The sequence below is a fragment of the Silurus aristotelis genome (genome assembly GCF_946808225.1).
Source record: "Silurus aristotelis genome assembly, chromosome: 14".
NCBI classification, from domain to species: domain Eukaryota; kingdom Metazoa; phylum Chordata; class Actinopteri; order Siluriformes; family Siluridae; genus Silurus; species Silurus aristotelis.
The window spans coordinates 20,878,850-20,894,797 of record NC_139587.1 but is presented as its reverse complement, the minus strand read 5'-3'; the positions used below and the strand labels follow the sequence as shown (position 1 = coordinate 20,894,797).

The 15,948-nt window shown below is 40.8% G+C and overlaps 1 protein-coding gene across 1 annotated transcript in view; it reads left to right on the top strand.

Annotated features, from left to right (window-relative positions):
* The first annotated feature begins 248 nt into the window (after positions 1 to 248).
* ppargc1b (peroxisome proliferator-activated receptor gamma, coactivator 1 beta) overlaps positions 249 to 15,948 on the top strand; it is a 41,245-nt gene continuing 25,545 nt past the window's right edge. Inside the window, 1 exon segment of the mRNA XM_083560726.1 lies at positions 249 to 376. Within this exon segment, the coding sequence (XP_083416852.1) occupies positions 296 to 376 (81 nt within the window). The 5' untranslated portion in view covers positions 249 to 295.

Sequence of the window (15,948 nt, the reverse complement as noted above, 5' to 3'; positions counted from 1 at the left end):
AAACCTTGACGTCTAAGCTTACACATCATTATATACACTACCAAGTGTAGTATATGTGTATTCATTTTCTAGTCGTATCATACGGTAAACCTATATGAATGCAGTTTCTCCATCACTCCGTTTTTTTCGCTTTAATTTGATGGTCGGTGTTACGAAATAGATCTTTCTTTGCGTTACAAAATTGGAATTTTGTAATAGTCGTGTAATAGAAAGCGCCCCCTGCAGGCGGACAGGCGCCTCGCAGTGACTCGTAATAGCGCCGCTCACGCGCTCCTCAGCTCTCATTCTCTAGAAGATGGCGGACTGCGTTTCGCTGTTGGATGAGGAGCTCTCTTCCTTCGTGTTCAATTACCTGACAGAAAACTCCGGAAGCCCGGTAAGAAACGTTCATCCTTTATAAGAACAGGGCTGCAGCTGTCGATCCGGCTCGGTGTTTTCTTTATTTTTGGTTGCATTATTTTGCACAGCGGCTGCGGCTCGAGATCCCGAGCGATGCTGTAAGAGCGTCTGTGTCTCGCGCGCCGCCGGCGTCTCGGGTGCCCGCTGACGTCTGCGCTGCACGTGGAGGAAATGATTCAAATAAAAAAAATTAAAAGAAATAATTGAATTTGTATCAATGGAATCATCAATCCTCCATGCTCCAAGCAGGAGATTTATTTATTTATTTATTTATTTATTTATTTTTGCATGGATGATTCTGATCGCGTGCGCGAGTTTGGAAAAGTTTGAACTTAGTTTGAGGAAGAATAGAAAAGGCGCACACGTGGGTGCACGAGACTGGTGAACTTGAACTCCAGACATGTGCTCCAGGGATGAGCTCGTTCTCTATCCACGCGCGTGCCACTTTCACTGCTGTCAATCCAGAAAACGATACAAACTGATCTAAAGTGAAAAACTGGACTTTTGGAGGAAACGTTATGGAGATGTTTCTCCTATAGGCAGATGTAGATTAATAATGCAGACGTGGTCATTGGGCATGCGTGCAGGAGAACTTAAAAATTTATTGGAAATATAAAGTGAAGCTCTTTTTTTTGGTGACAATGAGGTTGTCTGTGTTTTTTTTGTTTTGTTTTCCTACCTCGCGCCTTTTATAACGCACGCTCCCATTCATACTTCCAGCTTATCCCTGCTAACTATCTCCTCAGGCTTAACAAGCTGAACCTCCTGGACCTGTTTTTTTTTTTTTTTTAATGAGTCACCTGATGCTTTGCTTTATATATAATCCATAGGCTACCTTACAGGAAAAGCGAAATCTATAAGGTGCGTCTAAATTGCGCATCATTGCGTAAGTGAAGAAAAGTTCACGCGCTGGAGAGAGAAATCCGCCACGCCGGTGCGTGATGAAATCGCAAGGAAGTGCAGTCGAAAAATGCGAGAGTCGACTCGAATACCAACTAGATATTGCTGGAGGTGTGTGTGACTCGGTTCGTGAAAATCTACAGCAATGATGCGCATAGAGATTTATTTTATTTATTTTTTCATGCGATCTAAAATTGAGCATAGACACAATATATTGGATTTTTTTTTTTTTCGAACATACATAACCGCATATTAAAAAGGCATGGGGAAAGAAAAACCCTGATGCATGGATAGAAATATAAATAAATTAAGCAATAATTAATATTTGAAAAGAAAACGATTGTGTTACGCTCGCGCTGGGTTACCGGGTAAAACCGCTTGGGTTGCGTGTGTGTGTGTGTGTGTGTAAAATAGTACTCCGTCCTCGTGACACGAACTTGCTGCAGTCACGTGCTCGCCCCTGGCGTGCAACCTAGTGAAGTGCAGAGACGTCACTGGCCCCGTCCCTTCTCCTGTTCCCTCCACTGCGTTGCGCAAAAGTGGAGCAGCTCGACTTGATCACGATTTGCACAGGGTTGCCAGATGCAGAAGAAAACATACTGAGGGTTTTGTGGATTGTGGCATATATATATATATATATATATATATATATATATATATATATATATATATAATGTGTGTGTGTCTGTGTGTGCGTGCGCAATATATGTGCACTAAGCGGCCACTTTAATAGAAACGGAATGATCGGATAATTTTTCCTAGACATGGTTCTTTGAATCTCTGTTCATCAAAATGCACAAATTTTTTCGAGTCATTTGGTTCGTTGTTCCTTTGATCGCAAATAAAATGAGCAGATCCCCAAACACGTCTCCATACACAAACTTTGACTATAGTTCTAATAATTTATATACAAATATATAACTGCACAGTGTCTATTGAAGTCACGTGATAAAAGAACGAAATACTCAGACCAGAAAAACAAGGGAAACTACTTAATTCTGTTTCCTGTAGATAACCTACAGAGATTTTGCGATGCTTTGCTCATGCGTGTCCAGTAGAAAATAAACAAGTTATTGTTTGAGATGGCTTGCTCCTCTGAGTCACATTAAAGACTGGTTTAAAATGAATGACCCATCACTAATAGGAACACCTGTACCTCTGTACAATCAGTGGATTTGCCAGTAATGCAGAGAAACAGGGCATGCTCATATTAAACATCTATAGCGATCCATAGAACGGGCCTGCTGTCAAATCCACAAAGGGTGGAATTGGATGCAATCAATTTTCTTTTTTCAAGTTACACCTTATATCACTTGTGTAATTCACCGTTTTCTACAACTACTGATTGGTAGTTTTTACTCCAAGTTTTTTCTTCAATTAGGCTGGAATAGAAGCCTGTACCTACACTGTTCTTTGTGGATCAAACTGAAGCTATACACAGAATATATGCAGGGAACAAAAATCTAAAAGAAAACCGTGGTTCTGCGGAAAAAAACGCCTGGGAGAGAAAAGAGGTTTAGGGTTTGAGTAGACGGGACGGTTACCGCAACTCTAAATGTAACGCTGTGAAACCGTGGTTCGCAGAAAAGCATCTTAGAATGCACGTGTTGACAATTTGAGCAATGGAAATCGCATGCATATACAGGAAGATAAAAACCCTGGGTGCAAAAAAAAAAGTGTGTTTTTTTGTGTTGTATATTGTGTGGGCTTTCTCAGAGTTCAGGAAGTATTTGTGTACTTCGATATTACTTGCTAATGTAGTAAAAGTTGTACGTAGTGCACAAAATTTCCAGAGAACCAGTATATTATAGTTGCTGGATCTGGAAAAGAACTAATCTGCAAATATGCTATAATACTGATATCCCTACATCAAGTAGCAGCTGTAGTGAGGGTATAGTATTGAATGTGATTGTCTTGTAGTAGAAACAGTCCAAATCTGGCAACCCCTATACTAGTCGTTCCCTGTTAGCAGAAAGTGCAGCATGACAACTCATTTCCACAGAGTTTTACTCTCCTTTATCAGCTCAGCCAAAAGAATAGTTGAGAGCCTTCTAATCTAAATCTTGGATCGCCGGCTTGCCATTTAACTCGCTTCTATTTTGTGTTTCTGTTTTGCTTAATCTCAAGCAAAGCCTAAATGGCAGCAGGATCTAACTGGCTTCCGTCTATACATAGCCTATGTACTGTGTGTACATGTAGGTCAGTGTAGATACAGTACAAATGCTGATGAAACGGCTGCATGCAAGTTTGACATTTGATTTAACCTGAGCGTACACCACTTTTTTTTTTTCTTGCAACGGAGCTCATCACGCATTTAACGAGTTATTTTCCATCATAGATGATCACACACTGTATGATTTATGAGGAATGGGCAATTACAGGGGATCATATAGCTGAAGGTCATTGTGTAGCAGACAGTACAGAAGCCAAGCCTGACAAAGACAAGAGGAAAAGATCAAACCAAAACTGATAGTGCCATACAACGATCAATGTAAATTGAAAATTTGAATCCTTTTGGGATTTTCTTTTGCTGTAGGTGTAAAAATCTGCTGCAGAAGCGCTCAGGCTGACAGGCTTTCGAAGACCAACAGTGCTGTCGTGATGTGTGGTACTGCAGTGTTATGTGTACTGCTTTCTTGATATGGGCTGAGTCACCTGGCTTGACGAGAGTCGAAAAAATGTATTTGCACGCTTAACTTGTATCGTCCGTCAGCTCGGCGGGGTGTTAACGCCGTGCAAGAAACTTCGGTGCAATTCCACGGAGAATGATTATGCTCATTTTTTCCACTGTAAACAAGCAGATAGGACATCATTTAAAAAGAATGGCAGACACAATAGACTCAGTGGCTGCTGATTTACTTAAGCATTTCCATACCTCTTTTGCCACTCATTGTGGTGTGAAGCTTGGCCAAACGTCATGATGGAAACGACGAAACGTGGCTGTTTAACAAACGGGGAATGACATTGTGCCAGGAAGCTGGCTCATTGCATTTGATTGCATTTTGATTGCAAATTGCCAGAAATGTAATATCTTTGGACATTCATTTGGAATGCAAGCGAATGGGTGTAATATTGAATTTGCGAACGCAGCACGCAAATCGAAGTGTATTTAGGTAACGTTACATGTCGCCTGCTGGTCTCGTCTTTGCCATCTTCACCCCATTTTACGGTAAATGTCCTCATGCGTTTGTGGCCACTGTCAATGCTGTGTGATGACACTCGAAGAGCATCTGCTTCCTGCATCCAATCCCTTTGTATTTTGTTTTAGAGTTTTGAGCAGAGCATTCGGGGTTCAGAGAGGTGTGTCTTGCTTGTGTGTGTGTGTGTGTGTGTGTGTGTGTGTGTGTGTGTGTGTGTGTGTGTGTGTGTGTGTGTGTGTGTGTGCGCGCTATGGATCTATGTCCAATTCTTACTGTGTACTGGAAGAGGATTAAACATCAATAATTGATACAGAGTAATCCATCGTAGGCTGACATCTGGCATCCAAAGGTTAACCTTTCCTTCGAGTCTTCATTCCTAAGTCTCACATAAAGTGAAAAACTTTCCCACTGCATCAGTTTTAAAGATAATCTAAATTTTGTTTCGGGTTTTCTTCTGTCTGTGATCTTCCTCATAGTATTAATGAATATTGGGCCTTGAATGTGTATGCTAAAACAGCCTTTAATGCAGCTAGTCTTATTAGAATAAATAAATGGATAGTTTTTTCGATGAAAAATAGTTTCATATCAAAATTAGTATTACATGCAGATGTATAATAGAAGTAAATATGCTTTTCAAACCTGTATAAATAATATTGCAGCTACCTACTACAGGAAGGTGTGAATTGTACTAGCTAGATATTCACTAACACCACATTTCTTTTGCAAATGCTCTCGTGAATGATTTGTATTTAAATCCAGCTTGATAAATGGGGATCGTTGTCTTTAATGAAAGATCTGTGATGGAACGTGAGTGTGCAGCTTGTACATTTTATCTATACTTTTATTTGTATTTTTTTTTTTGCTGGGTGCTTGAACTGATCTGGTGTTAGATTTTGCCTCAGCAGATCGTTCACATTTTAACAAGCTGTTCTGAGGAGGAGAAGAGTTTCTACACCACTTATAAGGTGTAATATAGTGCTGAATAGTTAATTAATTGTTTCAAAGTGTTGCACACTGATTTAAGCCGATATTTGCCTGTTGCTAAGCTTTTTCAGTCCAGAACAATGGTAATGCGATTTCTCCATTAGTGTTAATTATTAATAATACTGTACTCAGGATCCGCATTTCTAAGACTGATGAGCGCAGGTGCGCTGGAGTTGAAACCCACCTGAGAGAGGCCAGGCGGTTAAGGTCATTATTTGGATTGGTCATCATTTGCGAGGCCAGGCTGGCTTGAGCAAGCAAATTTGCAATCTAAAAAAGGACACAGGTGTGTCGTCCGTTAACAGTATCGTTCCCCCCGCCTGCTTATGGTGTCAAAGAAATGCACGCAGCGCTTTTTTTTTTTTTTTACCAGACTGCAGTCTGTCCCTAGGTCATTTTGGTGCAAGAGGGTAGAACATACCACAGTAGGATTTGATGTAATTAGGTGTAGAGCACAGAGCATACAGTAATTACAAGCAAGTAATTGCTCCTTTTGCATCTGGAGCCTTCAACATTCTTTTTTTTCTGTGTGATCTCCAAAGATCAGTGATCAGTAAAAGCCTGAATCATCCTTTATAATGAGGGAAAGCTAGCCAGTTACATCAAGGCATATATTTTCTACCACTCTAAAAGATATGTGCCTTACAAATTATGAAATGTAAAAACCCCACGTACAGCCGGTTAAGAGATAAAGACTGGTGTATTATTATTATTATTATTATTATTATTATTATTATTATTATCTTATTAGACAAAATGATTATAATTTTTGGTTATTCCTGCTATGAGAATAGCCTTTGTTTTAGCCTGCATAATCCACAATAGTGAAACAACTCAACTGGAAGGAAATTTCCGCGTTATTCGTTTTGTCAGAGGAACAGCACACCAAGCCCCGCCATGGCAATGACATCAAGGGAGGGCAAGCTCAGACTGGTAAAGCCTCATGTGGGACAACGGAAAGTTATGAAGCACGTTATTAACACACTAGTTAGCAGAGTTGCTGCGTGTAATTAACCTTAAGTTCAACCTGGGTTGCACCATATAATCGGAAAATATTGGATTTGATGGGTTTGTAATCCTTCGCCAAAGACATTTCCAAAGATTTGTCAGCAAAAAAAAATCTATGAAGCTAATGAGTCATTTCAGATAAATCAACAGGATTATGTGAATCCCACACAACATAAATAACTTTTTTTACGCAGCATTTATTTCTGCATTTTGCAAAGTTTTGTCCACTGACATATTAGGAAAGGCGCACGTAGCATATGATTAGCACGAGGGGTCACACCCACAGGAATGCAGAGGACATGAGTTGGCAGATAAACATGTTGCTGTGGGCTACAGGGATTTGGTAAATGCTGCTTCTTGGTTTATGGAAACTGGTAACATTCATAAGGGTGCAGGCTGTTACTCGTGCCTCTGTGAAACTTTCCATTCAGGCCAAGGAGAGCAAGGAGATGGCTGAGGCAAGAGGACTGGCTCCTCCCAAAGTAACAAAACAGTAGTGATTCCAGACACGATGTTCCGCTCGCGGAAAATTACTAAACTGCGGAAGTCTTTCAGTGGAGCTGTGTCTCACGAGTAGTGAAGTGAACTTCTGACTTCCTGGGCCTTCTGCCAACACCTAGAAAAAAAAAACCTGTACAATTTCATTATCTTTATTGAAGCAACCTGGCAGGACAATGAGTCTCCAACGGAACAGGTACAGGTGAACACATCCACCCCCTCACCCCTTTACCCCCACCTCTCCTTCTATGCCTGTGACCTAATTTAGCACTGAACATTCAGCTTTTGCAGACTTGGTTAGTGCTAGAATGACCACAACTCTGCAGTTTGCCACTTTCTTAGCTGGTATAGGATTGGCTTTACTTGAGCCCATTACAAGCTTAGTTGAGGGGTATAGTGTCTGGTGTTATGTGAACTCTAAACAAGTTAGTCTCACTTGTTTTACTTGTCACTCCAGTGCATTGTCCAGTATTTGTTTTAGTTTTGAGGTGAAACTCAAGGAAGGCAAAATTGAATAGCCTACAGACCACTATAAGATTAGTACATGCATCATCGAGCCAGGTGTTAAGTGGTTTTTGCAGTGTCATACCTCATTTGCATAGAATCAATCAAGTTTCATATTCAAATGTCATTGTCACGTACACACATACAAAATGAATTGAGTCGTTTTGCCACTTGCCAGCTCTAGCTACCCAAGCGATTCAGAACTAGAACATCTTAAAAGAATGGAGGATTACAGATGCTCATTGTATAGCATAATCGATTTCAGTACTTTTCTGGGTACTATTGTGGCGTCACGAATGCGTAAATATTTTCTTGTCCCGCTCTGTTCAGCCTTGTGTAAAGTGCAGATTCATGATGACAGTTTGTTCTGATCTTGAAACAGTAACATGCCCTTTACTAGTAGAGACTTGTAAAGTGTTTTTGATGGGAGATTTGGAATAGGTGTGTTTCTATTCAGCAAGCATTTCAAATATGTAGCATGTTGTGAAAGTAGACAGATGCAGCTATACAAGGAAATATTTGGTGGAGCTGGGAGATCGGTTATGACCACGTGGTTATTAGTCATCTATGGCAGATGAACATTTCTCTATTATTATGCATGAAATGGCTGGCTTTTTAACCAATTAGTGTTAAACCCCCCTGACAGGCCTCTGGTTTCAGCTGCTATAGTCAAATGAGCTTTTTAAATAATCATTAGGCCAAGCCTTCCTGAGCCCTCATTTCTTCTCTGCTAGTTTTCTTCCTTGTCTAAAGCTTGAATTCTGCAGTCGTTTTTCATTCATCTGTTCCATTAGTCTTCCCGTGTATTCTCTGAGCACTCCGTGTGCTTTTGCAGCAGCTCCCTGATGCAGAGAGGGTACGCATGGCCCTATTTCCAGCCTCACTAGGTCTTTGAAAAAGACAGAGCAGTCTCATTTGCTCACATTAGCATTTTCACTGCATGCATTCGAATATTTGGCTTTTTTATATGATCACACAAACTGCATCACTTTCACTCTGATCAGATCTGATGTTTGTATTTGTCTATTTTTAATGACTGAAAAATTTGTCTTTGCTGGAAGGTCTTTTTAAACCTTGGTCATGCAGACATTACCTTAGGGATGAAAGAGGTTTAAGGAATGAGTCTCCTCAGGTACACACCCACATGAGAAAGACTAACATTGGTGCAGGTTTCCAAGGGATCCAACCTGGCAGTGATTGCTTATTGATTTCTCTGGACATACTTCTTCTGGGGTTATTCTGCAGAAGGAAAAAACGCATTTACAACTTGATGTACTCGACAGATTTTCGAATATTTGTTTTTGGTTTTCAATGGATTACTGATTATGAAGATTTTGTACCTCTTGGGCTACTATGCTGCTATAATTACTACATTCTAAATATATAATAGCAATAGCGTTTATCAGACAACTTAACCAGGAACACATAATGTTAAATACACTAATAAGAAATGGAAGTCATGCTTATCTAACTGCCCTTTAAATCTGCCAGCATGGTGGGATACGAGAGGCCAGTCACATGCTGTTGACACTCTTGCCAAGTAGTGTTATGGTTTAAATCCCACCTACTTAGAACTAGGACACAGAGTTGTTCTTTCATGTGGAGAGTGTGGCTTTGTTTTGGAGGTGCCACCACAGAACTATTGATTTAGAGATAGACCATAGAGTGGAGAAAGGCTCTCTAGGGCGTCTCTTGCTGAAGACTCATTAATATGGAAGAAGCACACTAGAACATTTGTGGCTTGCCAGTAGCTCAAGGTTGGCGCAAAGGCCAAATAAAGACCGCATTGTTAAGACCTACAAAATACGTCTTTTTTTAAGAGAATGTTCTAGTAGTGCGTCTGTAGTGTGTCTCTACAGAATTGCTCATATTTCAAACAATAGTTCAGACATTACCCGGGAACTGCAATGACAGTTTCCTGCTTTATTCACTAAACCTTAAGGAAATAGTTTCCTGGCTCAAAGCTATTGTAAAGTGAAGAGGGGAAAAAAAAAAACAACTGCCCGATTTCCATAACTTACGTTCGTTACAGTGTGTTCTTTACACATAGCTAGATAGACAGGAAATGGCTTGGAGAGGAAATATGAGGGCGTACTGAATGACTAAGCCATCATGTTCTCCAATAGCTTGGTACATGCATAAATGGATCCCTCATCTCCTGGCAAACACCCACTAATTCACACTGACAGGAGCCCTATAGGTGTAAATTCCCACTCTATTCTTAAAATATACTGCTCTTATGGTAACATATATTATACATATTTTTTTACATTAAACAGAGAGAGTTACTAGTTAAGTTTCTACATATGTACTATTAATAAATAAGTTGTTAAACAACTATAATTTAGTTAAATTCATCTTTTGTGGAATGTAAGGAACTGACCCTTAATAGTACCCCAAAGCTGCTATTAGTGGAATGGTTGCCTTTTGGTGCCAGAGGAGTTACTTTACCCCCTGCAGGCTTTCTTCTCTGCTAAGAACAGAAGCTGCCTGGAATAAGAGTTGCGTCCAGACGACAGGCAGTGACACAGAGACCTCCAGCTGGGTTTGCTAATCTGCTGATGACTGGGGTGAGAAGGGACAGAGATGGATTACCTGCCATCCCCTTTCCATTCTCTTGTGCTTGGCACAAAGTCCAAAAGGACTTTCACAACTTTGTGCAACTGTCCTTATCTCTGAACTAGTACATAGTTAAAAAAAAAAAAAAAAAAAAAAAACCCACCAAAGAAAAGCAACACAGTTGCACATTGCCCAAGATCACACACAAAAGCCTTTTCAAGGAAAGATGTTTACAGGGAAAAATTTCAATGTGACTATCCAGGCTGCTGGGTCACTCGGGTTTGTGACGTTCCCACATACTGGTTGCTTGATTGGCCTAGCGGTTGGTCTACTCCCTCTGCAGATTAAGTCTCTTGTGAAAAAAGACACCGGCAGTGCACAGAGACCCATCGGGTGACTCTGGAGGTGGTGGCTTTCAGTGTAGAGATGCAAGGTCACTTGTGTGATAGAGTGGCCACGCTTCACAGCCATATATTATTTACTGCGGCCAGAAAACCACCTTTGGCTGGGGGCAGCTGGATCCACTTTTAACCCCACTGACTGAGATTTACTGCAGAACAACTGGACGTGAAACAGTTTTTACATGCGTTTATGGTTTCAAGCGGAGGAGATGAATGGAAACCAAACCCAGTAGCAGGCATTATCCGTTTACCTCAGGGTTAGTTTTATTGAAGGACTGAAATATTATTTGTCCAGTTCATTTCGAGTAGGGGTGTAAAGCACTACTATTATGTATATCTGTTTAGTTCTAGATACTAGATACCGTTTGGAGAATCTAGTTTGGTATGCATAGTACCGGCATTCAGATTTACACCCGAAGAGGGTGTGGCCTAAGCCAGAATTATTTATAAATGTATTTATTGCTCATGGAAACCTTGAAAGGAAAATAGAAATGGTATTTACAAGAAATGTGAATTCTTGCTCTGACAGTTCCTCAACTTCATCTCAGAGTTCTTAATTTTTTTTTTTTTTTTTTACATTTATTGCATTTTGGAAGACACCCTTATCCAGAGTGACTTACTGCATAGTTGAAGGTTAAATGCCTTGCTCAAGAGCTCAGCAATGGTAGCTTGGTGATGCTGGGATTTGAACTCATGCTCTTCTGATCCATGGTCCACTAACCACTGAGATTCCACCTTTAAAATTCCCTTGGTTACTTTTATCTGCCTGCAATATTTTCGAACAAATTAACAAAGGACTTGTGTCTTTTTTGTATCTCTGTTTACATTTTTTTTAGAGCACATTATCTCTTCAATCCAAATTTCCATTCGCTTACATCCCTAATTTGAAAATCTAAAATAAGAATACCTTTTGTATGTCCTCTGTTAATCGAGCCGAGATTGATCAGGAAGACCAGGTGTTTCATACAGCTTTGTTTACCAGCTTAAAATGTACATATATTTGGTGTCCCAATGTGAAGATGTAACATCAGCTTAATTGAATTTAAACGTGGCAGGTATCAGGAAGACAGAACTGGATTGTATTATTATTTTTTTTTTATGTGTAACTCAAAGGAACACGCCCCTTTGATCTGACAGCTGTGAAGTTCAAAGTAGCCCTGCATGTTCAGAGGAGCACACATGCTTGTCTTGATCTATTTCAGTTGTATCAGATATCTGCCATGATGTCATACCCTGCTTATCGTCCGTGTTCTCTTTAGTCAGACTGACAATATTTGTTAAAGTGTACATTTCCCCCTCTGCCGTTTTCTTCTGTAAAGAACGCTTGTCCTAATTCTCTGTTTGTTTCCATTCATCTCAGTCCAGCTTGTATTCCAAATATGGCTTCGGTTGTGTCTGAAGCGAACGGGTCACGTGCGGCACGACTGCACAGATTTGTGTCGTGGTTCTCATAGTTGCTGCAGTTCAGTGGATTATTCTGCTGTGTAAACAAATGTGTTCTTCTCATCAGTTCTGCGGACATTTATTTCTACACACAAGTATAGACGGACAGATCCTTCTTTAGCTTCCTAGATTTCATTTTCGGTCTGAGAGAAACATCATATCGTCGTATTGTAATAGGATATCAAAATTGAGCAACTTTTCTTCCATTAAGTAAATTTGTGGAAGGTTGTGCTGCTGTTTCTGTCTCCTGAGAGGATATTGACACAATGGAAGCCTAGTTAGGTAAACGGAGATTCGTAATTCCTTATAGGCTTATGTCTTAAGCTGTCTCCTCACATTTGTGTAATCTTTCTTACTGACTGCCCCACCTGCACTTTCAGTGCCTTCAAACCGTCAAACGTAAAGTAAAACTCTCCGTTGAACATCCAGCATCATGTCCCTTAATACATTTTGTGCATTTTATTTATTTTCTATACATTTATTGAAGCAAAATAGCATTTCTAAGCTAAAAGAGAACAATGGCAACTCCTTAAAAGTCAAATTTGTATGCGGATGTTGCTACACGTCCTTGAGCCAGCTGAGTCAGATGGTTTGTCCTGCTCACGCGCATGTGCAGTGTTCGACGCACATCACTCTACATCTTTGTAATAAAAAGAGCACAAATGCCATCTACGTTGCAGAGTAGAAACGAGGGAACGCAGCCTTGATGGCTGTCTGAAGCTGGCAGATTGGCTCTGCACATTCCTGCGTCTCCCTTATCGGTCACCTCAGACAGCGCAGGCATGAGACGTCGTAGCCTGAGAGTGGAGTCTCTCAGCCTGTAAGTCAGTCACACTAAGCAATGATAAATCTTCAGCGGATGTATTTACATGTTGGACTCAAACCGGCAGGAGGTTGTGGTAGACTGATGTGGGAGGCATAGGCTGTGATGTGGTGTTGGGAGCTGAGCAGCTGGTGATTTAGCATCGATTGGATGATGAGTGTAACAGTGGGTGAGGTGAGTGATGGTTCATGTGTCACAAAGGTAGCCCTGGCGATGCTGTTAGACTCTCAAGGACATCCATGTACTGATTGGATTGGCTGAAGCCCAGACAGACATCAGCCATTCGCTGGGTAATCTGAGATGTTGTATGATGTTCATGTAGGGCATAAATCCATTTTGTGTTTCTTCCATTGGAAATATATATATATATATAGCTCTCCACAGCAAGAGTGACGCCGACTTATAGCTATAGGGGGGATACATGACTGAAAGGGTTAGGGGGTAGACACATTTAATTGTTTCCCACACGAAAACCAAGGAGCCGCATAATTATGAGACTGAAGTCTTACTTCACGGAGAATGAAATGTTAGTAATTACAGCTCTCGTCTAATAAGTACTGATTTGAGACCCTGGGATCCCCAAAACGGCAGTTATAGATCGTTCGGGATTAGTCACGCAGACTGTCATTGTGTGAGTGACAGAACTTGTGGTGAATGGTGGGTGGTGGGTAAGGCAGAGTTATGGCTCCTGCCTGGCAGAAGAGCTAAGCAGACCTTGACATTTATTAAAAAACGAAGCACTCAGGAAGTGGGAACGGCATTTGCTCTGACTTCTCAAGCCTTCAGAGACGACTAGGAGCAGCTCCCGCTCACCGCTGTTTGTGTGGGTGGGACCAAGTTGAGAGTGAATGTGTATGTGTATAAGGGTGTGTTTGTATGTGTGTACTCTGCACCATTATTATCAGTAAAGTGTTATATGTAAACAAGTGTGCTATTATAAACTTTGGTGAAAGTGCTGATGCTCATGCATTGGCTGATGCTTCTGACAAAGTTCTCAAAGGAGATAGTGAAAGGAACAAATTGAGGAATAATTGACCGCAATCAATAATTTGCCTGCACACGATGTACTACAAAGTGCAGACTGTCAAAAAGAAAACCTTCCACAACCTCCTCAGAAAAAGTGTACTACCCTTTCGTGCCTATTCACGTGCTAATGTGAATGTTGCTTACATACATTGTATGTTAATGGACGTCCATTCTTGTAACTTACCGAATAATAAATGAAAGGTACATTACATGAATGTTTGCAGGTTTAAAAACAAGTACACACTAAATGTACACAAAATGTACAAGAGGTGAAAAGGAGCTGTAAAGTTCAATTCTCGTTCTCCTGAGATTGCAGTATCCAAAGAATACTATATTATGCAAGTTTATGCGTTTGCCCACATTTGTCTTTCCTTTACTTACATGCAAGACGTTTCCCAATAAGATATTTGAGAAAAATCTGCTAAAGGTCGATACTGCTTCACCCCTGCTGCTTTGTGGATGTGGTCATGAATGTGCCGTAAAATGGCAGTGGAGATGGAAGACCAGAGAGAGCCACTTGCCTCAGGGCTTGGAAGAGCACTTCAGCTAATTAATTGCCTCAGTAAAGAAATTATAATTGTGTTGGGGAGGGAGGTGTAATGCGCGAGCGTAGATACGCAGAGCAAAGAATTCAATTAGACCATTTTTAATATAGCAAATTATCTCAAGTTAATGACAAGTTGTCTAATGTATTTGTTGTCACTAGAGACTCCTTATGCATGATATTGCTGTAATTCAGACTCAGAAAATGATCCGACAGACTTTTTTTTTTCTGCAATACTGGATGCCTTGGAATCAACCCTGGGCCCTCTCCTTCTATACTTGTTTCAGGTAAAACACTGTGTGAATGTTAATCTGCATGTGCTAGCTGTCATGAAATGACTGAAGCTTCACATACTCCGAACCTCATCTATAGGTTTCCCGTTTGGAGAATCTAGGCCGTACAAAGTATAAGGGACCCCTGGGACAAGAACCACTTTTCTAGAATTTCATTTCCCAGAAGACGGCTCTTCGCACAGGAAGCGCATTTCTGCCTGGCCTCCCTGCGGCGCCGTCAGTGTCCTCACGTCCTGGCCTGGGGTGCCCTTGTGCATGTCAGCACATTTTTATTTTATTTTTTTGCAGTGGGAGATGTGCATGGGGCCTGGTTTATGCAGGTGTGTCTGAGGACATAGCTGCCTGTTGAACATGAGCTTTTTTTCAGAGGGAAATATCAGTAAAAGCAGTGCCGCGGAAGGAGGAAAAGTTAAGCGGCAAAAGCTGGGTGCTGTGGCAAAACAAACGTGACGCACCTTCCAATGGTGCTCAGCAGAACAGCACAGAGGCAAAGGTTTTAGCGATATAACTGTCTTAATAATCATAGGTCTCGTCTCCATAGGGTAGTGAACGTTTTGCTGTGTTGTTGTTTCTATTTTGCTGTTGATACCAACTTTAATTTTCCCCCTTTCATGCTGAAATGACTTGCCTGAGGACATCGCATCTGTTTTCAGCAATTGAATAAAGTACAGTAGTATTTTAAGAGACTGAGATTGGCACAAAGGATCTCTACAGCAGTCGATTTAGATTCCTAATAAGCAAGCCTGAGGTGACAGGAAAGGAAAAAAAATAACTTCCTGAGGTTGCATGAGGAACAATCCTTGAGAAGAACCAGACTCAAAGGAAACGTTGGATTAGTAGGATTATAAATCATGAATCTTCCACAATTGTGCAATAAAATAGCACAGGACTAAGTGTGTTGAAGTGTGTGCATCAGAATCTTTATGATTATAGCAGCAATTCTCAGGTTAAAATTTACAGCATGCGGGTGAGGTCATTGTGAGACCTTGGGAATTATTGTTTCGGGGCAGTGCAGTTTTTTGAGTACAGTATGCATGTGGGAACCGAAGCAGGCAGTGCTTCTGTATCGCATTGTTGCTCTGAAAGGTTGGTAACACAATAAAGTTTCTTAGTGAGAATTCACGAACACAAAGACAAATGAAATCCACGATGAACCCACTTATACCACTCGCTCGTTTATTATGGTTTTGATCCATGACCTACCCACAGCTAGTTGTAGCTGTAATTATTTTACACTCAGTTGCCCTCAATTATAATCTTTATTGACTGACCTAGTTAATCTGTCATTCTGATTGCTGTGGGGTTTCAGTTTCTCGGCAACGAGCAGAAGCGTTTCTATCTCCACATGCACAAAACCTCATTGAAAAACGATCAGACAATGAACGAGACCCGCCCGTCTGGCAAATTGAGGGTGTGTTAAATTTGA